General features: G+C 41.9%; 1 protein-coding gene across 6 annotated transcripts in view; it reads left to right on the top strand.

Annotated features, from left to right (window-relative positions):
• brwd3 (bromodomain and WD repeat domain containing 3) overlaps positions 1-25,191 on the top strand; it is a 104,864-nt gene that overhangs the window by 18,215 nt on the left and 61,458 nt on the right. For 2 of the 6 annotated variants that reach the window (XM_041195342.1, XM_041195341.1), the window contains exons 11-20: positions 8,376-8,476; positions 9,901-9,941; positions 10,182-10,286; positions 11,998-12,151; positions 12,560-12,694; positions 13,084-13,212; positions 14,474-14,699; positions 18,138-18,323; positions 19,825-19,987; positions 21,201-21,294. In XM_041195342.1, the coding sequence (XP_041051276.1) occupies positions 8,376-8,476; positions 9,901-9,941; positions 10,182-10,286; positions 11,998-12,151; positions 12,560-12,694; positions 13,084-13,212; positions 14,474-14,699; positions 18,138-18,323; positions 19,825-19,987; positions 21,201-21,294 (1,334 nt within the window). Of the gene's footprint in view, positions 1-847; positions 1,386-2,595; positions 2,866-7,345; positions 7,660-8,375; positions 8,477-9,900; positions 9,942-10,181; positions 10,287-11,997; positions 12,152-12,559; positions 12,695-13,083; positions 13,213-14,473; positions 14,700-18,137; positions 18,324-19,824; positions 19,988-21,200; positions 21,295-25,191 lie in introns of those variants that run through there. The other 4 variants (XM_041195343.1, XM_041195344.1, XM_041195345.1 and 1 more) reach the window with 4 other exon arrangements.

Here is a 25,191-nt window from a genome sequence, read left to right as displayed (position 1 = left end):
CCACCGACGGGCCGCGTTTCCCACCAGTGGTCATCGGGGAGCTCATTGTAATGCATCAGCACACCGCTAAAAGGCCACCCCACCTGGCTCTTGGACCCCTGCTGGATCATCTGTTCACGTCGACAGGAAAGCACGTTGACATGTTTCACAACAGAGCACTGGGCGGCCTTCACTTTGGGGGAACTGGAGGTAAGTAAATAGCATTGTTCTGCAGAGCTTGTCAGGGTTGCCTATTGCTTTGCAGGCTTCAGAGGCACTGGGGGGAACGTGGTGAAGTGCCGCCCTACCATGGAAGCAACTGTTGTCAGTTGGTTGGGGGTCGGGGGGGTTGCGTACTCTCTGGGGGCAACTGCTGCCCAGCCTCGGAGGTGACTGTTGTTGGGGTGGTGGGGGTTAATTGCTGCCCTGGTGTTGGATCCCGCGCACGCGAAATTGAGATGGGGGGTAGGGTAGACGAGGGATGTGGCCTCGCATTAGGGACATCTGGATAAACTGACCATTCCTTTACAACTGAGACAGTTCAGGCACAGTCACAGTGATATTACCCCACCTCGCTCCCCGGCCCCGACACAGACAGTGAGTCCACGACCACTTTAGTGGACAGCGGAGCAGTTGCATGCACACATTGTATAATCCCTTCGTCATAGCCCCTTGCAATCTCAGCAACCCAGTTAGGAACAATCTCCCCCATGTCACAGTCAGACAGGGTAGCCATGCAGCGCACTCATCTGTGGCCATCCGAAGAGTGGCCAGCACTCTTCTGGGGAAGCATTAAGGGGCCGTCTCACAGGGCCAGGAAAGGTGCTAAGTACACCCATGCTAACCGTGTCTCTCTTTCATGCTACAGGAGGACCACATCAGGAGCACAGAGCCTGGTGACCTAGCCTGATGGCCTACAGATAGTGGAGAAGAGGGAGGAGAGAGCAACTGAGGCTCCTGGCCGTGCAAAGGCAGGAGCAAAGACCTTGGGAAGAAGGGGCCGCTGGGGCTCCCACACACACTGCCCAGGAGCAACAGGGATTGTATGGACGCCGCCTGTCATTCCTGCAGATGACGGAGAACCGGTATCGCCGACGACTGCATATTTAGTGACCTGGTCGCTCACATCTGCCACTTACTGCAGGACTTGATGCCAATGGGTCATGGAGGGCATCTACTGCCAGTGGCTGTGAACGTGACCTCGGCGCTCAATTTATATGCTAGTGGCTCCTTTCTACAAGTGACCTCTGTAGGATATCACAAGCCGCCACCCACGAATGCATCTGTGAGGTCACGGATGTCATCTTCTGGAGGGCGCACAACTTTGTGCATTTCACCCGGGGCTGTGACAGCCAGGATGCAAGGGCCGTTGGATTCTCCCAGATCTCAGGATTCCCACAAGTGCAGGGTGCGATTGACTGCACCCTTGTGGCGCTCAGGTCTCTGTCACCATACACAGTGGACTACATCAATCGCAAGGGATTCCACTCACTAAATGTTTAGCTGGTATGTGACCACCAGAAACACACCGTGTGCGCATTTTCTAGCAGCAGAGCGATGGTATAATGAGGCTCATGCTGCAGCTCGCAACTTGGTGGAGCAGACCATCGGGATGCTGAATATGATGTTCCGGTGCCTGGACTGGTCTGGTGGAGCCCGCAATACAGTTTGCAAGAGTGTATCACGCATCGTTGTCATCTGCTGTACCCTTTGCAGCGCCAGATGCCTGAGGAGGAGATAGAGGAGCTGCATGTCTCCTCCGATGAGGAGAACACCGACGGGGATGAGGCTGAGGAGGTGTTCTGAGGCGACAATGACTGGGAGGAGGCCCTTGCACTGGCTGGACAAGGCAGGTGCGCTCGGGAGGCTTTCGTAGCTGCTCGATTTGTAAAGGATGATGATGACATGCACTGAGATGACCCCCATACATCCTCACATCACATTTGTGAACGTTTAATTCCAGTCTGACTTATGGCAACGTAAATACTCTTTGAGGATGCTCCTGTCATGGATATGCAGTGAAGGCTCTAATAGTCGCTCAATTGCAGGAAGATGATGACAACATGCAGTGAGGACACTCTATAAATCTTCACATAGCCTCTGAGAATGTCTGACTTCTGTCTGGCTGAGGGCAGCTTACTTGTGGTCTGTGATCAGGGTCATATAGTGACGCAGCCATGAAACTGGAAGCTCTGATGCTTTGTCTGCTTTCAGCACTTGAGCCCTTCAGGAGCTAGAGCACAGCATCAGTGGTCAGATGCTGAAGAGATGGGGGCCAGTCCCACCTTTTAAAGGTGCTGAGAGCACACAGACTTAGAGAACTCTGTGGCGCCTGCCCACTACATTCTGGCAGCAGTGACGAGCACTGCCAATGTGTAGGCATTAGTAATATTTCCAGGGAGTGAGAGGCCGGACCATCACTTTGGTCTGAGGGCTGGACTGAGAAGAGGCCCTGGACTGAGACACCTGCCTTTATCTTGTGCAGCAGGGTTTCACATCTGAGTGACAAGAACACTGCCCATCAGAACAAGGAACCATGGCGGAGAGACATTCTTCGGAGTTTATTTACAATAGTGAACAGTATGTACAAGTGATTAATGCCTATGCCCAGGCTGTGCAACTAATTCTCCTTGGGAGGAGGACCTCCTCATGAAGCTGCTCCTGGGCCTGGCCAAGGTAGACATTAACAGGTCCAGGCAGCGGGCAATTGAGGATGTCGACCGACCTGACTGTCTACTCCTCTTCCACGGCTACATTTGGGCCCGCGTGTCCTTGGAGAGGAGCACACGGTGCCTGCCAGCACCATTGAGGCCTTCATGCCTGGTGGGCACCGCGGGAACCGGAGTGCTTTATTGACCCCTTTAATCGCATTTTGATTTGATATTTGTAAGTTTCCTTTAAATTTTGTCTTTGGTTTTGCAGTTCCCTAATTTAGGGGTTGTGTTTATTTTTCTCATTTTGTTAATTTTGTTTAATTGGTTGGACTCAAAAGAGTTAATTCTCCTTTATGTTCCTAACCTTGCTACTATGCCTTGTTGCTCCCCGGACATCCACAGCAGAGGTGGAGGCAGCCTGCTGACTGCGACGCCCAGTCTATGATGACTTTGTCAGGCGTCCTCTGGATCGCTGAGACTTGGAGGGCCCTAGCCTGCTTTTGGGGTCGTGGCACCCTCCTCGGCCTGTAGAGCTGGAGCTGCTAAGGTCACTGGAAGAGGGGAATCGGATTGGCCAGACACACATTTGGAGTCACCTGGATGTCATAGAGTTATACAGGTCAGAAACAGGCCCTTCGACCCATTGTGTCCATGCTGGCCATCAATCACCTACCTATTCTAATCCAATTTTCCAGCACTTGGCCTGTACCCCTGTATGCTATGGCATTTCAAGTACTCATCTAAATACCATTTTAAATGTTGTGAGGGTCCGTGTGTGTCCCCCCCCCCCCCCCAGACAGTGTGTTCCAGACTCCAACCACCCTCTGGATGAAAAAATGTTTCCTCACATCCCCTCTAAACCTCCTGCCCCCTACCTTAAATCTGTGCCCCCTGGTTACTGGCACCACCACTAAGGGGAAAAGTTTCTTCCTATCTATGCCCCTCCTAATTTTGTATACCTCTATCAGGTACCCCCTCAGCCTTCTCTACTCTAAGGAAAACAGTCTTAGCCTATCCAGTCTCTCTTCATAGCTGAAATGCTCCAGCCCAGGCAACATCTTGGTGAATCTCCTCTGCACCCTCTCCATTGCAGTTACATCCTTCCTATAGTGTGGTGACCAGAACTGCACACAGTGCTCCAACTATGGGCTAACTAATGTTTTATACAGCTCCAACATAAGCTCCCTGCTCATATATTCTACGCCTTGGCTAATAAAGGCAAGTATCCCATATGCCTTCTTAACCACCTTATCAATCTGTGCTGTTGCCTTCAGAGATTTATGGACATGTATACCAAGTCCCTCTGAACTTACTAGGGTTCTACCATTCATTGTGTATTCCCTTGTCATGTTAGTTCTCCCAAAATACTTCAACTCACACCTCTCGGGAGTAAATTCCATTTGCCACTGCTCTGCCCATCTTACTAGCCCATCTACATCGTCCTGTAATCAAAGGCTTTCCTCCTCACTATTTACGACACCACCAATCTTCAGGTCATCTGTGAACTTACTGATCATACCTCTTACATTCGCGTCTAAATCTTTAATGTACACTACAAACGGTCCCAGCCCCGATCCCTGCAGTACACCACTCATCACAGGCTTCCAATTGCAAAAACAGCCTTTGACCATCACCCTCTGCCTCATGCCATTAAGCCAGTTTTGGATCCAATTTGCCACATAGTCCTGGGTCCCATGGGCACTTGCCTTCTTGACCATTCTCCCATGCGGGATCTTGTCAAAAGCCTTACTGTAGTCCATCAACTGCACTACCTTCATCTACACAACTAGTCACACCCTCTCAAAATTCAGTCAAATTTGTTAGATGTAACCTCTCCCTGACAAAGCTATGCTGACTACCCCTGATTAATCCCTGCCTCTCCAAGTGGAGATTAATCTTGCCCCTCAGAATTTTTTCCAATAGTTCCCCTACCACTGATTTTAGACTCATTTGGCCTGTAATTACCTGGTTTATCCTTAACTACCTTTCTTGAATAATGGTACTACATTCACTGTCCTCCAGTCCTCTGGCACCTCTCCTGTGACCCGGGAGGATTTGAAAATTAGTGTCAGAGCCCCTGCAATCTCCTCCCTTGCCTCACAGCAGCCTGGGATACATCTCATCTGGGCCTGGGGATTTATCCACTTTTAAGCCGGTTAAAGCCATTAACATCTCCTGTCTTTCAATGCTAATTTGTTCAAGTATATCACAGCCCCCCCTTCCTGATTTCTATACCTACATCATCCTCCATCGTGAACACTGATGAAAAGTAATAATTTAAAACCTCAGCTATGTCCTCTGGCTCCACGTACAGATTGCAACTGTGGTCCTTAATGGCCCTACTTTTTCCCTGATTACCCTCTTGCCCATAATATATTTTTAAAATGCTTTGGGATTTTCCTTTATCATGCCCGCCAGTGTTTTTTCATGCTCCCTCTTTGCTCTCCTAATTACTTTAAGCATCCCCCTACACATTCTATACTCCTCCAGGACCTCTGCTGTTTTCAGCGCTCTGTATCTGTATCAGCCTCCTTTTTGTTTCCTTATCAAATCCTCTATATTCTTTGACCTCCAGAGTTCCCTGGACTTGTTGGTTTTGCCCTTTGCCTTTATAGGAAATGTTGGCCCTTAACCCTCACTATTTCCTTTTTGAATGACTCCCACTGGTCTGATGTAGACTTTACTACAAATAGCTGCTCCCACTCCACTTTGGCCAGATCCTGTCTTATCATATTGAAATCAGTCTTCTCCCAATTCAGGACCTTTTAATTCTGGTCCATCTTTGTACTTTTCTATAATTACCTTAAATCTTATAACATTATGGTCACTATCCCTGAAATGCTCCCCCACTGACGCTTCTACCACTTGCCCAGTTTCATTCATGCCAGTCCAGCCAATTCAGTTCACTCCACGTGATATCAAGAAACGGCTGGAAGACACTGGATACTGCAGAGGCTGTGGGCCCTGACAATATTTCAGCAATAGTACTGAAGACTTGTACTCCAGAACTTGACGCGCCCCTTGACTAGCCAAGCTGTTCCAGTACAGCTACAACATTGGCATCTACCCAGCTATGTGGGAAATTGCCCAGGTATGTACTGTACACACAAAGCAGGGCAAATCCAAACTGGCCAATTAGATGGGAACACCACCACCTAGAAGTTCCCCTCCAAGTCACTCACCATCCTGACTTGGAAATATATCACTGTTCCTTCATTGTCGCTGGGTCAAAATCCTGGAACTCCCTTTCTAACTGCACTGTGGGTGCAGGTACACTACATTGGCAGCAGTGGTTCAAGAAGGCAGCTCACCACCACCTTCTCAAGGGCAATTAAGGATGGGCAATAAATGCTGTCCCAGCCAGCAAAGGCCACATCTCATGAACAAATTTAAAAAAAAATTCCCTAAGATCTGACACTTGTAGGACTTTCTTTGTGCTGGCTCAAAAAGCTCTCCTGGATGCACTTTAAGAATTCCAATGGATGGGCCTGGAGTGTGCACCTCCTGACCCTCCTTCCTATGGGTGTCTGGGGGCCGAGGCCAACTATGGTATCAGCTATGCAGCTGAGCCCGCGCAGCAGTGCAGAATCGAAGTCCTGGACCAATGTCTCCATGGCGGCTGCCATCCTACCAGTGTTGACCTTAGTTTGTTGGCATGCTGGCACTATCACCTCAGCCTGAAGGTAGACGGACTCCTCCATCATGCCTTGCAATCTGAGGAGTGCAGCGGACATCCCTCCCAGATGTTCCCGAGCTTGTCTTTGTAGCTTCAGCAACTATGACATGACCGAGTCCAGATGCTCAGTCTGACTCGGATTCAGAAACGTTCTGGCCTCCAGCAGTCCTCTGAGTGCCAGGGACCTGGGAAGTCCCTGCTGCCTTCCACTGTAGATCAGTGTGATGTGCTTACCAGATTGTAATCCCGAGGCTACCGAGTTAGGTGCCACCGAGGTGTAGTGGAGGGTGTCGGTGAGCGTTGTGACGGGACTTCAGGGAGGGTGCCTCCAGATTCCTCTTCAGAGGTTTCTTCTTGGCTTGTGTTTGATTGGAGGCCCTGGTTCATGGACCCTGTTGGCTGTTTCCTGGATGTAACTGCAAAAGCTAAGAGAGATAATTAGTGCATGGCAGTAGCCTGGGAAACAGGGCACATCACTCATGGCATGGCTGTCTGATGGATGTTGCACTGCTGGATCCTCACTTGGTAGAGCAGCACTGACATCACCATCAGCACAGGACTGGTCCAGATCGTGGCCAGCTATCTGGATGGCTCTGTTTTCAAAGTCCATGAGGACCTTGATCTTGGCATTCAGCCACCGGCCTGTGACCTCTCTTGTGTGCCAGCTTGTCCTGCATGGATAGAGATGGAGAAAGAGTAATCAAGACGCTTGCCAGGTTAAATAAGTATGCCTGGCCTGTGTGGATGGTGAGTGGTCCCATGGAAGGGATGCGGGCAAGGAAGGTGTGTGTGTGAGAGTGAAAGGCAATGTCCCTTGAGCTGGCAGTGAGTGAGGGCCCTGTGCATGTGTGATAGGTTTGTGAATGTGAGAGTTGAGTGATGAAAAGAGTGACTTACCTGGCGGAATGGAGGAGATCATTCATTTTGCAGCACTGAGTGGCTGTCCTCTTCTGAAGAGTGTTGGCGCTGACCATCACTGCCACTGCCTCCCAAGCCGGAATGGTCATGTTGCTGCCCATCCTGCAGCCAGAGCAGGGGTACAGGTCATCTTGGTGGGCCTCCACGGTATCCAGCAGTCACTTGAGGGACCTGTCGTTGAAACGGGGTCTGCAGTCTTTTTTTCCTTTACTGGCCATGTCTTTTGTTCAGCAGTGGTGAACTGGAAGCAATGGGCGCTGTGCTTGCGGCTAGACTTTAAACATGGTGCCTGGTGTGATGCGGCAGTGAGGTGATGGCTGGCGAGTGAATGAGAGCCTGCCTGCCGTGGAAACAGCGTATTTCCTGGGAGTGAATAAATAATAAGGCATGTTTGGGACGATTCCGCGTGAAAACCCTCCAAGCGACCTGCAGGTGAAACATCGTTTTGCCCTCCCGCTACCACACTTAGGGTGGAAAAATCCCAGATTTGCATTATGTTCCCTAGTTCAAGATTCCCCCACTAGTGGAAAAATCTTTTCAACATTTACCCTGTCAAGCCCCCTCAGAATCTTGTATGCTTCAATAAAATCACCCCATATTCTTCTAAACTCTAATGAATAAAGGCCCAACCTATTTAGCTGTTTTTGACCTGTCTTTGGCCTGCCTTAAGCTTTGAAAGTGCATGTAAATAAATCTTTTCAGCATAGTTGCCAAATGCCATACAGTGACGTTTGTGTAGAGTGATCAGAGTTCAAATTCCAACCCTCCTGGATTTCCTTTGGCAAGCTGTCTAACCAAGCTGAGCTGTTCAGTATGATATGAAGGAAGGGGTGGCACATAGTGGGCCAAAATAAAGGAGGAATGAGACCTATTACTGGACATTTTAATTATCACATTGGGAGTGACTGTGATTGGCTAAGTGATCCAAGAAATATAGAGAACCTAAGCATAACAGCTTGTGTTTTGTAACTTCTGAGTGATCAGAGCACCTGGGAATGGGAATAATTCAAGCTTTAAAAAGAGTAAAAACGAAGACAAATGTGAGCACTTCATATGAATATCAATGTTATTATAGGATTAGGATTAGAATGGGAATAAAAATCTTCGTTCAGATCACTTTGCTTAAACCTTTTTCATTGCAATTATAGGTGGAATGTTCATAGCAACTGGCAGTACAGATCATGTGATTAGGGTTTATTACTTGGGTTCTGGTTCACCAGAGAAAATTTCTGAGCTGGTGTCACATACGGTAAGATGCTGAACAGTGAGGTAATTCTCACAAATTATTACTTAACAATTTGTTCTACTAAGATGCCTGAGAGAGAATCTTCTCACCCTGTTTTCCTGCTTTTATTTTTTTAAATAAATATTGCACAAACCATGAAAATAAATTAACTTGACCACACCAGTTTTAAAAGGTAATTTAGGAATAATTTAAAGAAGTGATTGCAATTGTGAGGGAGTTGAATTGACAGCGCATCTGCTCATATAGTTGCTTGAACTGAGGAGGAGATTTGTTTAAGTTTTGCACCTCATTTCAACTCTTTCAGATCCGGTTATTAACTGTGGTTCTGAACTGCAGCATTGTCAAGCAGCAGTGTTGAGCTTTGGTACAAATCCAGAGCCGGTATGTTATCCAACTTTGAAATGAAGTGAGACCCCCTTCCGCAAGCAATCTTGCTGTACTCTGCTCTGTATGAGATTGGAGATTGACTCTGTATTTACAGTACAACTTTATCACCCTTCTAAAGTCTGCACACAATTATAGTGTAAACACAACCTTACTGTTCCAAAATAGTTTCCTCTTTTAACAATGTTGCATTCATTGGGCTGGATTTTTATTCTGGGGTCGGGACCATTTCTGGATCCTGCCCTTTAATCGCATCAATGCTTGAGGCCATTCATGATTTTTGACGAGTTCACTGATTAATGGCCAGAGTGAGTGATTACAATTCAGTTAATAATGGCGGACAGGTTCCCTAGACTGGAGGACCAGCAGGAGGCCCTCCAGCAATGACAGATTGGCAGTCCCACTGTCAGAGGTGGGAACTGCTTATATGAATAGAAAAGAAAGGACACCTCCACATGGAGGCATCTGAGTTTCGAGCAGCTAAAAATATATGTTGTCACAGCTGCCAGACCATTATGGTGGAGGAAGAGCCCCACCAGAGGGTGAGCTGTGACTGCAGTAATCTCAGCTGCACTTATCCTTCTCCATCTCCATGTGTTTTATGGAGCACTGTCCATCCTCTCCCACTGCGGTTTTAGGCACACAACAATCATATAATTTGACTGAATGAAATGTCTGCTGTCATGGTAGCTTTTGGGAATGTACACTATTTTTTGACAACAGTGATTTAAGGATGAATGTTTAACTGTTGGTTCATACAACCTACTTTAAATAAAAGTAACTTGAGAATTAAAAGATCTAATAGAGTAGAGATAATATTTTGGCCATACCGGTAGACAAATGTCTTTTGCAGTCTTATGGCATTGTATTGTCTGCTACAGCTTCAGCTAGCTGTGTCTCATGATGTGTTAGACCTTTAGGTTTAGCTTGGGGCTGAGCACTAGTCATTTCAATTTTCATTAATGCAGTTTTTTCATCAACAATGCACAACTGAATTGGGTAGTGGAAAAGAACAATCTTTTTTGTTCCTCAATCTCCTTTAGGATAAAGTGATCGCAATTCAGTTCTGCAACAATAGCCACAGGTAAGTGTTTATGCCTTTGTGATGGTGGGCTGTTTTTTTTTTCTGCTAGTTGCTTTTTAATTTCATTGTAATCAAAAACATAGCTACTGTAAAATTTTGTAGAAAATAAACAAATGTTATAAAACAACATATTAAATGTAAACTTGCTGTCCTTGTCCTTTGTGCTGCTTACTGTAATACATGAACTTCCTCAAATATTTAAAACTTATTTTTTTCTGGTTCTTCTCCAACCCTGGGTAGTTTGAGATTTGTTAGTGGTAGCCGAGATGGGACAGCTAGAATCTGGCAGTACCAGCACCAAGAATGGAAGAATATAGTCCTGGATATGTTTACAAAATTACCAGGGTAAGATTGCAGTATCATCTATTGAGTATTTTATAATGTGCAGATTTTCATATTTGTCACCGCCACCATCACTGAAAATGTAAAGCAAACTGTTCCGTATGGTTATCTGTCTTGGACATTAAGAAGTCCTAGTGTAGGAGCTGTGTGGCAAAAGTGTAATCTGGACATTGAGAATATAAATTTTTTTGCAGCTTTGAAAGCAGATGTGACTTTAGTATTTCTAATCCATTTCCTTTATAATACAGCAAATATGGACTTATTTTGTTTGAGAACACAATAATAGATAACTTGCAGTTTGTTCTAATTGTTTGGCCTTAAACAAGTTCTATTCTGTCACAGCCATCATATTAGCTTAACATTAATTATTGGCAAGTTAGAAATCAAGATGTTGGTGTTGTGTTTATCATTGAAATGTGTGCATAGCTGGTAAAGCTGGCGTTTATTGCCGATTTATTTTTAACTCTCCCGCAACAAGTGGAGGAAAGACATTTGTTTTGGAAATCTATCTACAGTTTGCTTGCCACTTATATGCTGGTTTCCCTTGTCAAAGTGGTCCAATCTCGTTTTTCTAGCTGAGTGTGTGATTGATTGAGAAATTGTTCTCTCACCATTTGGATTTTACTTGTGGCCTGAACAAAACATTAATTATTGACAAATTCAGTTAGCACCTTTTTTTTTCTACAGATCTGTTTCAAAATAGCAAGATTCAAGTTTTGCCCAGTCATATATTGGTTTTTAATGCTGCTGCAATAAATCTCTGGAATTATTGTTTAGTGTGTGAAGCTCTCAATGTGAGCTTTTGGGTTGACAATGTTGACGATATATGTATGCTTAGATTATTGTTTTCTGTTGTTTTGAATGTTATTGATAACTTGCATCTAGTTGCTTTGGATCATACTTGAAAAATACCTTGGCTGAGTAGTATCATTCTCTCATGCATTTATGTTCAACTTCAGCATTTTGAACAAGTAATATAGCCTTAGAGCAGTAGAGTACTGAGGGAGTACTGCATTCTCAGTGTTTGATTGTTTTCGGATGAGATTAAGCGAAGACCTCTAAAGTGGATGCCAAATATTCCATGGCATTTTTTGAAAAATATCATGGGAATTTTCCTGGATTTCCGGACAACATTTATCCCTCAACCAGCATAACCAAACAAAGCAGATGTGCTTTTTGGGAACTTTGCACACAAGCTGGCTGCAATGTTAGCCAAAAAACAATTATGACTACCTTCATGGCCTGTAAAGCATTTTGGGATGCCCTGAGCATATCAGTGGTGGTATATGAATGTAGATTCTATTCTTTTTTTTCATTGATTCATTCTTAATTTTTTTTCACTTCCTTAGCTTGAAAAAACATTGACAAAGATGAACAGTTCATGTATAAGGCATGGGCTTGCTTGTGAAGCTTCAAACATGGTCAAATTAATAGTTGAATTACTTTAGTGATGGTAATATTCTACACTTTTAGCCAGATCCCTAAGGAAACATTCACATGAAAAGATTGTACATTTTATTCCAAAATTTCTGTATACTGAACACAGCATTGCATTTAATGCTGAAGCCTTAAGGAGATTTTACAATAGTTGCCAATTACAGAAAGTATGATATCTGTTTTAATTCTTTAGCATGTTTAATTCCTATTTTTATCAGCACAAACGATTAAATTAGAAGTATGATATGTGTCTAATTTTTGATTTTTCTTGTGGTAGAAATAATTCTGTTGCTGTGGAAGACAAAATTAGTAAATTGAAAGTAACCATGGTAGCGTGGGATCGCTGTGACAGCAGAGTCATCACAGCAGTGAATAATTTTAATTTGAAAGTGTGGAACTCTTATACCGGCCAGCTGCTTCATATCCTTTCGGTAGGTAAACCGAATAAGTACTGCAAGTTAAATGATATATGATTTAATCAAACTGACATCATAATACCTCTTAAGTCTTGGATGCAGGAGACCAATTGATATCTGTTAATTCTGCTGTAGGATCCCCTGCACAGAGCTGAGGGCACACTTGAGTGTTATACCAGAAACTCCAATATCCATTTGGACCTGAGGCAAAATAACGTGCAGGTTATCGAGTGATCTGTTGACAATAAATTCAAGGCTGAAATGTCTCAGTTATGGCAAAATCGCACTCATTGCCTAACGTGCATTAGTCATGGTTTTGGCTGTAAAATGTTGCAAACACAGTGACATAATGAATGTAAATCAGATTTTTAAAAATCAATGATGTTTGATGTATGTGTTTAATAGACTGTGATTTTTCTGTAGGGTCATGATGATGAAGTTTTTGTTCTGGAGGCTCATCCATTTGACTCCAGGATTATGTTGTCTGCAGGGCATGATGGCAGCATATTCATCTGGGATCTTTCAAAAGGTGCCAAACTTCGGAATTTTTTCAATATGGTAAGCATTTCTCCGGTCTATGGATGAAACGTGAGCTGGGTCTGAATATCTAGATGTGCCATTCTATAATAGTCTTTAATTTATTTAAATAAAATGCCTAACCAAACCTGTTTCATAATAGGGTCCTTACAGCCAACATACAAAATAACTTAATTCCACCAATCCCAGTTGGAGTTGAAAAAGCTAGTGCTTCATGCATACTACGATCAGTTACCTTTTTTTAAATGCTTATTTTACAATATTACTACTTGTTCCATCTATGCCTAGCTTGCACAATTTTACAAATAATAGTAGATGGTCTGGGGTTGTCAGACCTTTGGGAGTTTAAGATGCAAAGCATTGTTTAATCCATCAGTGTAACCAAAAGAGATTTTATTTATTTTCTACAGATTGAAGGTCAGGGTCATGGTGCTGTGTTTGATTGTAAATTCTCTGCAGATGGACAGCATTTTGCATGCACTGACTCTCATGGACATTTGCTGATCTTTGGATTTGGCTGCAGTAAATCATTTGAAAAGGTAGGTTGGTGAGTGCATATATTCTGGAAGTAGCATTTGCTTAATTGAACTCGGAGAATGGCTGGTACAAGGAAATAAGCCTCTGAAACTTGCTGGTTGTTTAGCTCGTACACCATAATGCTGGAACAAATGATAATATTACATAATTGTCTAGAAGAGCTTTATCATTATCAAATTTTAATCTTAAACTAGAAAACTAAGCATGTAAACCTATTTTATGTGAAACATAAAAAACTTCAAATGCACCATTGTGCTTTTGTCCTATTATTCTTTCCCATTTTATCTGTATTGTTTATTAAATCTAAATTTAACTGCTGTCAACTCTTAACTAATGTTAGCATTAACCATTTACTTAACATTTTTGTTTTACTGTCTCCTACCCTCCATTTTGGAGGTGTGACAGAGATGAAAAAGCAGCTGGACTTTGCTCAGTTAAATTCACTGGTTGCTTAAAAAGGAGCAGAGTGAGTTTAGAGTCAGGGCAGATGTGGGGTAAGGAATGATCTGTATGAGATTTGATATGGACGTGAATGGTTAAGTGTGCTGAAGTGATTGATTATTTCATGTGTGCACAGTATGTCAGACATTATGCCTATCACTTTACAAGGCAAGATTCAGAGAATGCTTGGTAGTATAACTAGAGTGTAACAACTTGATGTGGAATGGCAGACTGCCAATGATGCCTGCATTTCATGAATGAATTAAAAGCAAAAGTCAAGCGCATTCAAACCATCCAGTCAAGGAAGTTCTAAAACTGTGTTGTCAGTTTATCTTAGCTTGGCATAATCTAGGATGTTTGATGGTTGCTCACAATGCCTCTAAATTGTGAAAGAAACTAGAGAAGCAAACAAGATATCTGCCCCAAATAATTATCCATTTTCCCTGTTTAAAGTGTATTTGAAGTGAGAACATGATCAGGTTTGACTGGTTGCCCCTACTATCCAATATTTTGTTGGCACTCGGACTAAATTCATGTATGAGAATGCCCATTTTGGTGAGGTTGTTGTTGTTGTGTGACTGGTGGCTGCTGGACTGTATTCCTAACAAGACATCTCTGCCTTCAGGGAAGGAAGACATGGAAATTAGAAAAGAAAAGAAGAGTAGAATAAAACTGCAACTATTTTCTGTAAGCTTTCTCAAAAGAAAAATGGTGATATATGCGATTTAAAATTAAAGTCTATTCATACATTGGCTTATGAGCTGCTCCCTTAAGTTCTCATTACCTGAATTCATTTATAACCATTTTTCCTCTCCACAATAGATTCCAGACCAAATGTTTTTTCATACTGATTACCGTCCTCTTATCCGTGATTCCAACAATTATGTTCTGGATGAACAGACACAACAGGCGCCTCATCTCATGCCTCCCCCATTTCTAGTTGATGTGGATGGAAACCCCCACCTAACACAATATCAGCGGCTGGTACCTGGTCGGGAAAATTGCATGGATGAGCAACTTGTTCCACAGTTGGGGTACATGGCAAATGGTGAGAATGGAGGCTGTGTGATGTCTGTTATTTTCTAAAAATATATAATAATTATAAATTTAGATATTTTGAGTTTCTGTCCTGTGCTAAATGGAAAGTAATTCTCTGTTAAGTACTAGACAAGTAGTTTCACTGATGAAAGACTCAAGATGTAAACACTTGCAGTGCTTGGGAATTGTAGCTTTCTTCAGAAGTCTGAAATATTTCTATGTTGTACTTCTGAGGTGTCATTGAGTGGTATTGTTTCTAATCCTATTGGATGCTTTGTTACACATTGAAGCCATACAGCGTGTATAGTATCAGGTGATTGAGTTCATTTGAACAAGACAGTACCCTGTCTTGCTGGGTCGGATGCTGTAAGGTCGTATGGTCAGGCACAGGGAGTTATCGTGCTGTGCTCTTGTGTAGTTTAAACAGTTAACCTTGGTCACCAGTTCATGACATTTCATGATGTCAACATTTGTTTAATATGCAAATAATTTCTATATCAGAACTACTTTTATGACCATGAAGAACCCTAACTCCCTGCAGCTTGCATTTACTTCCATATAATTAAAAGTAACTTTTGATAAATATAAGCTTTGTCTAAATTTGTATATCAATGTATGTAAATTGGATGTGTTTCTGCATTTTTCTAATCAAAAATTCTTTTAACATTCATAGGCTGAATTTTGCCGTCGGCGAGCAAGGGGTGGGGCCTGCTCGCCGACACACAAAATGACGCAGGATAACATCGGGGGAAAGCCCCGACGTCATCCCGCCTGTGGGCCCGCTGACCTATCAATGGCCGATTGAGGCCATTGACAGGATCATTAAAACAATTAAAGGACCTGCCCGTCCAACCTAAGGTTGGCGGGCAGGCCAGGTGCCCCGGCAGGTAATAGAAAAAACATGAAACCTCATCCACCGACGGAATGAGGTTTTATGTAAGGTTTAATAAAGTTTTAGTGAAATTTATTAACATGTCCCATCTCATGTGACATTGTCACATGAGGGGAACATGTTAAGAATTTTTTTTTTCTATTTTTAATGTTTATACAACTGTCAGCGATCTCCCTGAGGCAGCACTTAGCCTCAGGGAGATGTGTGCTCTTTAGTGCGCATGCGCGAAAGAGCACACTCTCGCATTTGGGGAATCTCTCGCCCCCGCCCGCATAGGAAGTGCATAGCGCTTCCTGCTGGCCATCAAGCTCTCCACCCGCCGGAGATTGGGTCGGGCCCGCCCGCCCGGTAGACAGAAAATTCTGCCCCATGTTTCTTAAGTTGACCCTTGTATGGGGGAGAGGGGTGGAGGAGTTGTAACTTATGTATGAGGAAGTTTTAACCTCTGTTCCCCATTGGAAGTTCTGTATTTTGCACACTTTATTTTTTAAAGGGATTGAAGGTTCAAAGCCAATTTTGTCTATCATAGAACATCGCAGGAGTAGGCCATTAAGCCCATTTAGCCTGGGTAATCTACACCTTAGCTCCATTTTCCCACCTTCGCTCCATATCCCTTGATAACCATAATCAACAAAGAAAAATGTCCGTCTCAGTCTTGAATGCTTCAATTGACTCGGTACCCACGTTCATTTGGGGGTTAGTCTTCAAAATTTGTACTCCTTTTGCCTGGAAAAGTGCTTCCTGATTCTGTTCCTGAAAGGTCTAGCTCTAATTTTAAGATTAGGACCCCTTACTCTTGATTCTCCCACTAGAGGGGATAGTTTCTCCATATCTAATTTGACCTGTCATATCCTTTTCAGTGTTTTAAACACCTTGATCAGATTATCCCTCAATCTACTATACTCAAGGGATTACAAGCTGAATTTACACAACCAGCCCATCATATTGGTAAATCTGCTGCACTCCCCCCGAGGTTAATGCATCTTTCCTGAAATTTGCTCAAAAGTAAATGCAGTACTCCGGATGGGGCTTGACAATGTCGCTGTAAACTAAAGTATGACTTTCTTCTTTTATAATCCAGCCCACATGATATAAAGACTAAGGGCAGAATTTTCTGCCAGTTGGGCAGGCGGGCCTGACCCAATCTCTGCCAGGTGGGGAGGCGATCCCCGCCGGAGAAGCGGGCCCCGCTGCCAATTAAGGCCTGCCCAGCGTGACACCTGGCGGGAAACACTATGCGCTTTCGGTGCGGGGGGTAGGGGCGGATTCCCCAAATGCGAGAGTGCACTCCTTCGCACATGCGCACAAAAGAGCGCACATCTCCCTGAAGCTAATTGCTGCTTCAGGGAGATCGCTGACAGCTGTATACACATTAAAAGTAGAAAAATAAAAAAATCTTTAACATGTCCCCCTCATGTGACAATGTCACATGAGATGGGACATGTTAATAAATTTCACAAACTTTATTAAACTTTTTTAAACCCTACATGAAACCTCATCCCGCCGGTGGATGAGGTTTCATGTTTTTTCAGAAGCCCACCGCGGCTCCTGGCCTGCCCGCCAACCTTAAGGTTGGACAGGCAGGTCCTTTTAATATTTTAATTATTTTGTCAATGGCTTCAATTGACCATTGACAGGTCGGCGGGCAGACAGCTGATCTCGCTGTACCCCCGCCTTCCTGAAGATTTAAATGGGGAGGGATGACATCGGGGGTTCCTTCTGACGTCATCCCATGTCGGCGAGCGGGCCCCGCCCCCTGCTTGCCTACGGAAAATTCAGCCCTAATATTCCATTTGCTATCTTGATTTCTTTTTTTATACCTGTCTAATAGCTTATTGATATGTGAACTTGGACTCTGCAGTGGCATAGTGGCATTGTCACTCGACTAGTGATCCAGAGACCCAGGGTAATGCTCTGGGGACCTGGGTTAGAATCCCACCACAGCAGATGGTGAAATTTGAATTTGATAAAATTGTGGAATTAAAAGCATGATGACCACATACCATTGCTGATTGTCGTAAAAAACCCATCTGGTTCACGAAAGCCCTTTACGGAAGGAAATCTGCAGTCCTTATCTGACCTGGGCTACATGTGACTCCAGACCTACAGCAATGTGGTTGACTCTTAAGTGCTCTCTGAATAAGGGCAATTAGGGATGGGCAATAAATGCTGGCTTAGCTGGCGACACCACATCCCATGAACGAATAAATAAACACGTTAAAAAGTTGAAGACCTAAAATAGATCCCCGGGGAACACCACAACCTTTATCCCCACTCTGTCTCCTACCTCCTGCCCAATTCTTAGCTCAATTTAGATGGCCATAATAATTATGATACTGTAGAGACAGTTGAAATATTTGTAAATATTAGTGCCTTTTATTCTGCCCAAAATCTAATATAAAATGTGCATGGATTTGGCTGTATATTGTTTTTGTTCCAAAGTTGGATGTTCTGTATCTTCAGTAAACTGTAATTTATTGATTTCTAAGAGGAGGGAGGAAGTTTGCTTGAATTTGCATGGAAGTGTAAGAAGTAAAAGCTATGATTCTCTTCTAGGTGATGGTGATGTAGTGGAGCAGGTCATTAGCCAACAGACAGATGATCAGTACGAGAATGGTCAGGAACCCAGCGTTCTGGATGACGCTATTAGGGAGCTCCAGCGAGAACATGACCTGAGGCAGGGCAACGAAGGAGCAGCTCTACCGGATGGCCCTCACAATAGATCAAACTTGCTGAACAGTGGTGGGTCACACTGCAGATATGAGTTTATCCCAAAATATTGCTTTATTCACTCATGCAGATAAATTAATAGATCTTTAAAAAGTCATATTGCATTTGTATAAGATGTAGTATATTTTAATGTACAAAACTCAGTTGCAGTTATACAGTAGCTGTTTGAATCTTCTTTGAGATTGCCTCATAGATCTTTACTTAATGTGCTGACTGTAGTTTAATCTGATTATAGAGTTAGGTTGATTTGCAGAGGCTTCAATTTTCATTTTATTATGGAGCAGTCTTTTTGTCTCCTGTGTGAATGATGTACAGGCTGTCATCTGTCCTTTTAAACACAGGACCACAGCCATTATAGTGTAAAAAACAGTTCAAGACAAATACTGGTCTATTGCAAATCATGACAATCTATTCTTGGAAAAATTATAAAATATTTCTGAAATTTTATTTTGTAGTGTGCATTGAGCCCTTATGCCTTAAACATTAAAGGGGAAAATGACCTCTGCATATGTAATGACTTGAGAGATTATGGGGCTAATTTTAACCTAGCCCATCCAACAGGAATTACTTGGGTTGGTTTACACCTTATTTGAATTTACTCTCCATTGAAGTGTCTCCCCCTTCTACAAGACCCACCACCACTAATATTAGTTAAAGGTCTGATTTTATTATCCAGTGTGATAGTTTACATTTCCTTTGCTTTCCACGCCCCCACCGACTTAATATCCTTTTCTGATTCCACACAATGCTACTGAGCTGCATATTTTAATAGTGTAGCCGAAACATCACTGCATCATCAGATGCATTAGATTTGACGGCACAAATGAATGTGGTGGCTTTAAAGGTGAAGTGTTTCTCCCAGTTTTATCAAATTCAAGAAGTGTTAAAGTAGTCGGGGTATTTTCAAAGCTAAAAATGTATATGGCTATAGCTACTTTGGTGGTGATTTGTAGTTGTAATCAACATTACCTACTTGAATGGGGGATGGTACCTTCAAGAGACTGGTAGACAATATTGATATATGTATATATGTGTGTGTGTGTGTGTGTGTGTCTGTGTGTGTCTGTGTGTGTCTGTGTGTGTGTGTGTGTGTGTGTATATATATATATATATATATATATATATATATATATATATATATATATATACATATATATTTCTCTGTACTTTTCAACTTCCTGGAAATGTTACCTGCTAAAATTATGAAACTTTGCTAATGGTGGACTGTTAAAGTTCAAGTTAGTTAGCTGAAGTGCTTACAGAACTCTCTTCAAACAGCTTCATTAGTAACACCTAGTATTAAAACAAACTTTTTTGGTTATGAGAACGTTGAGATTTGAGTGGCAGTTAATGTTTTAATTAACCACTTGTAAATTTTAAACACTCTTTTGCGGATGCACTGATGTGAATCTTGAGTTGATCAATTGTAATTCCTTTGTGTCGGTGTCTGACTGTGGAAATTTCAACACACTTTGTTCAAATATATATTTAAAATAAATGTTTCATGTTTTAGCCTTGCTGTCACGACCAAACATTGGACTTCGACGAAGTGGTCAGATAGAAGGTGTTCGCCAAATGCATAATAATGCCCCTAGGAGTCAGATGGCAACAGAGAGAGACTTGATGGCATGGAGCAGAAGGGTTGTTGTCATGGAACTTTCATCTGGAATTAGCAGGTAGAGATAAGTTAGGTATTTTTATCTCAAAATGCACTTCAAAATTTACCTGCATAAGGACAGTTACTTGACTTCAATGTAATCCCTTTAAGATGTTTTTAAAAACAGAAGACACACAGAAATGTAAGTCCTTTTTTAAAAAATAAATTGAGAGTATGTTTCTATTTAACTCTGCCCTATGCTGTTCACCAGCAGAATTATGCATTTGAGTTTCATTGCTGCTGCAAATAAGAAGATACAACGTAAGGAATGGGAGGAGTCGGCCATTTGGCCCCTTGAGCTTGCTGTGCCATTAAATAAGATCATGGCTAATCTGATTGCAGCCTTAACTCTACTTTCCTGCCTGGCTGCAAATAACTTTTGCCTCCATTGTAGATCAAGAATCTTAAACTCAGCCTTGAATATAGTCAGTAACCCAATTGTGATTCCAATGATTAACTGAGAGAAGAGACTCCTCCTAATTTCTGCCTTAAATAAGAAAAGCCTTATTTTGAAACTATTATACATGAGTAATATCTAGAATCAATCTGAGCTGTAGATTTCAAGGCCACATCCATTTTAAAACTGGATTAAGGCCTTCTCACTTAATAGTACCTGAGATTCAATATTTCAGGAACAAGTTAGTAATATCGGCACTCTCAGTCTGACTTCACTCGAGGGTCTTCATGACTATTTGCTAGACCACCTTCATTCATGAAATGTGAAAAATCCTCCACGTATCATGGACACTTTCCAGTACACCATGCCTGCACATTTCAAAATCTGGTGCAAAAAAACCAAAGCTATGAAAATGCAAAGATAAAGATTTTACTTCTAGGAAAGGATTGGTATATTACCAGACTGAACATGCCTTTGTATAGGAGAGATAGATGGGACCGCTTTACGTTGTCAGTGCTTAAACCATTTTAATGTGGTGTTCCTTGAACTCTCTTTGGTATCCTGGAATGGCTTGAATGGAGCATGGAAAATATATCCTAATGGATAGTTTTTTTTTATTTGATCCCAGGGAGCAATCCTATAAATGATATAACCACTTTTTAAGTCTTGAATGCCAATTTGCTTCAAATGTTTAGCAAACAAATTTTGCATTTATCAGGAGTCAGTTCTATTTTCCTTGGCACATGGCCCACACAAGTTTAAGACTATAATAATTAAGCACTTCAATGTTTTGGGGGGAAATGAATATTGCCCACTTAAAAGTTGTGAATTTCAGGTTTCAGGAGGAACTTCGACTAAGTAAAGGTGATGGAGAAATTAACTTGTACACAACTGAGAAGAAACGTAAACCACTGCAACCAACTCAGAAGGTAAACTGGAAAAAATATGTTAATAGTTGGCAGAATTGTGCATAATAGTTTTATCAGTGTCTCCCTATCTATTTAGATCATCCTGTTTGCAATGTCTTTGGAATTTTAACCTTAACTGTGTAGAGCGACCTTTTAAAGTAACAATTGAATGACAGAATCATTATGCATTTTCAGTCATGATATTTTAAGGAGGTGGCCCAAAAATTTAACGTTCAATATGAGAATTTACTGGAGCAGCAAATTGCATTTCTTGTTACAAAATGAGCAAATACTTTCCACACATTGGTAGGAGGAATACACCTCAGTGTATCTTTTTGGAGAGCCAACATAGATACTATAGGTAGAATTGCCTCCTTAAAAAGCAAACTCTGATATTTGACTGTTGGGTGTGGGCTGTTTTTATTGGTTTCTGAAATATTTTAGACATGGTGGACAAAAATGTAAAGTAGCTGCTTAGTGGGAGAGATAGAGGGTTGGGTGTTGACCCTACATTTTGTATTTAAATTTCCAGCTTTTACACTTCTGGTGTTTTGTTTGTGGTAGTTAACTCTGACATTCCACTTTGTACTGATAAAGTAAATGTTTTATAAACTTGCATTTGAACCTCAAGCACTTAAAGAAACCAGGTAAGCACATTGAACTTATATGTAATGGTATTCACCACTGTTGGGGTGTGAAATATTGACCACTGCTTGCTGCCAAAGTAATGATGAGGCTAATGGCTCTCGTTTATTATTGATGTGCAAATGGTACAACTACTTCAAGCAAGGGGGCTTGGCCTAAATAGCCAAGTGGTTATGGTACTGGGTTTGTAACCCCAAGATCAAGAGTTCAAATCTCACAACGGCGAACTATGAAACAATGTAACTTCATCTGAAACAGATGGAAACGGGTTTGTACTCAAAAGAGTTACTTCAGGCAAGGATCAGTTGGGTGATTAAGCACAGAAATCCAAAGGTTCCAGTCCAAGATGCACTCCTCCGCCATTAGCTTAGTGAAAACAGTATCTTGCCTTACCATTTGAAATGGATAAAATGGTGTGAAGCTGCTATAATTATGCGATAGATACAAACTAAACTCATTACAGAAAGTTAAGCCTTGTCTATTTCAGCCTATGTTCTCTTCTTTCAATGTGACAAATGTTAGTTATTGATAGTCAACCTCTCTGACACTTAAAAGTTAACTACTACCAGTTTGGAGTCTAATCCCTTAAGAGTTTAATTGTTAGACACTTTAAAAATGTAAAATTACAATTTCTTTTCACTTTGTGTTGTCTTTCTCAATCCAATTGTTCTTTCCCTATCTCTGTACCTGATTTGCCATTGAATTTATCCACTCTTCCTTCTGAGTCCTTGTGCTGTAACAAAAGGTGAAAAGGAGAACTTGGGGAATTATAAACCAGTTAGTCTAACATCTGTTATCGTATATTGCTGGAGTCTATAATTTAAGGTGGGGTGAATGAACACCTTAAATTTTCAGCTGATTAGAAAGAACCAACATGAATTTGTAAAGAGTAAGTTTTGCCTGCCTAACCTGATGAATCTTTTGAAGGGATGAATAAAGTAATGGATAGGAGAATATCTATGCATGCTATTTATGACTTCCAGAAGGCGTTTGATCAAGTCCCTCATAAGAGACTGTTAGCTAAATTTGAAGCTCATGGAATTGAACGTAAATTATTGACCTGGTTACAAAAATTGGCTGTGCAACAGCAGAGTCAGGTATTCATTATTGGCAGGATGTGACTGGTCCCATAAGGAACTGTTTTGGGGCCTCAACTATTCATTGCATTTATTAACTTAAATTATATGACTTGTCGATGGCACAAAGATAGGCGACATTGAGCAGTGTTCATGGAAATGTAAAATTACAAAGTTATACATACGAACATATGAAATAGGAGCAGAAGCAGGCTGTACGGCCACCTCCTCCCAAGCCTGCTTTGCCATTCAATAGGATGATGGCTGATCTGTTTGTGTTTTGAATTCCGTATTTTCATCTATCTCCGATACCCTTCAGATTCTTGTTAGGCAAGGAAAACAATCTAGCTCTGCCTTAAAAATATTCAATGACCCCGCCTTCAATGGCAGAGAGTTCCAAAGTCATACAACCATCAGAGAAAATTTCTCCTTATCTTTGTCCTAAAAGGGCAGCTCCTAACTTTAAAGTGGTGCCCCATAGTTCTGGACTCACCCACAAGAGGAAACATCCTTTTCACGTTCACTTTGTCAATACCGTTCTGGATCTTATGTACTTCAGTCAAATTATCCCTCCCTCTTCTAAACTCCAATGGAAACTAGCCCAGTCTGTCTAACTTTTCCTCGTAACACAGCCCGCTTATTCCAGTTATCAATCTAGTAAACCTCCTCTGAACCGCTTTCATTTACATCCTTCTAAAACTAAAACTGCATGCTATTTGAGCTGTGGTCTTACCAATGCCCTGTATAACTGAAGCACAACATCCTTACTTTAATGTTCAATTCCTCTCGTAATAAAATATAGCATTCCATTAGCAGCCTTAATTACTTGCTGTACCTGCATATTAACTTTTTGTGACTTGTGCACTAAAACACCTCGATCCCACTGCATCTCGGAATTCTGCAGCCGTTCTGTTTAAGCAGTACTCTGCTTTTTAATTCTTCCTGCCAAAGTGAACAACTTCACATTTTCCTACATTAAACTCCATCTGCCAGATTTTTGCTCACTCACTCATCTATCTATATCAGTCTGCAACCTCCTTATGTCCTCTTTGCAACATATTTTCCTATGTACCTTTGTGTCATCTACAAATTTAGCTATCATGCCTTCACTCCCCTCATCTAAGTCATTGACACAAATTTTAATAAGTTGAGGCCCCAGCACAGACCCCTGCAGGACTCCACTGATCACATCCTGCCAATCAGAAAAAGACCCATTTATGTATACTCTGTTTTCTGCCAGCCAGTCAATCTTCTCTCCATGCTAATTAATTACCCCTACACCATGAGTTTTTATTTTCTGCAATGAACTTTGTGGCACCTTATCAGATGTCTTCTGGAAATCCACGTACAGCACGCCTACAGACTTCCCATTATTCACAGCGCACGTTACTCCTTCAAAGAGCTCCAATAAATTGGTTAAACATTATTTCTTTTTCACAAAACCACACTGACTCTTCCTGATTTACCTTGCATTTCTCTAAGTGCCCAGCTATAACCTCCTTAATGTTTGATTCTAACGCCTTCCCCACAACAGATGTCAAGTTAACTGGCCTATAGTTTCATATAGGTTAAGTGGGAAAAAACTGTGGTAAATGATTTTGATGTAGGCAAGTATGAGGACACCCATTCTAAACCTCAAAAGGTTAGAACAGAGTACTTTGTAAATGGTGGAAAACTGAGAAATGGTGGAGGACCAAAGAGACTTGGAGGTCCAGTTATATGGAAAATAATCTAAAAGGTTAATGGAATGCTGGTCTTTATATCTAAAGAAATAGAATGCAAAGGACTAAAAGTCATGCTTCAACTGTACAAAGCCCTGGTTAGGCTACCCCCTGAATATTGCAAGCAGTTCTGGATATCACAGATTAGGATGAATATGTTGACCTTGGAGAGAGTACATTGAGAATTTACTGGAATGGTAAGGGTTGAATTGTATGGAGAGTGTATACAAATCCTGGTATTCCTGGAATTTAGAAGGTTAAGGAATGATTTGATCAAAGTTTCTAAAATATTTTGGGAACAGATAAGATAGAGAGAAAACTTTCTGTTGATAGGGACATAGTCTCAAAGTTAAAGGCAGAACTTTCAGGAGTAATATTAGGTGACACTTCTACATACAAAGAGTGGTAGAAATTTGAAACTTTGTTCTACAAATGGCAGTTGACGCTAGATCAATCGTTAATTTAAAATCTGAGAC

This window comes from Carcharodon carcharias, chromosome 9 (assembly GCF_017639515.1).
Source record: "Carcharodon carcharias isolate sCarCar2 chromosome 9, sCarCar2.pri, whole genome shotgun sequence".
NCBI classification, from domain to species: domain Eukaryota; kingdom Metazoa; phylum Chordata; class Chondrichthyes; order Lamniformes; family Lamnidae; genus Carcharodon; species Carcharodon carcharias.
This window is presented reverse-complemented; position numbering and strand designations above follow the sequence as displayed.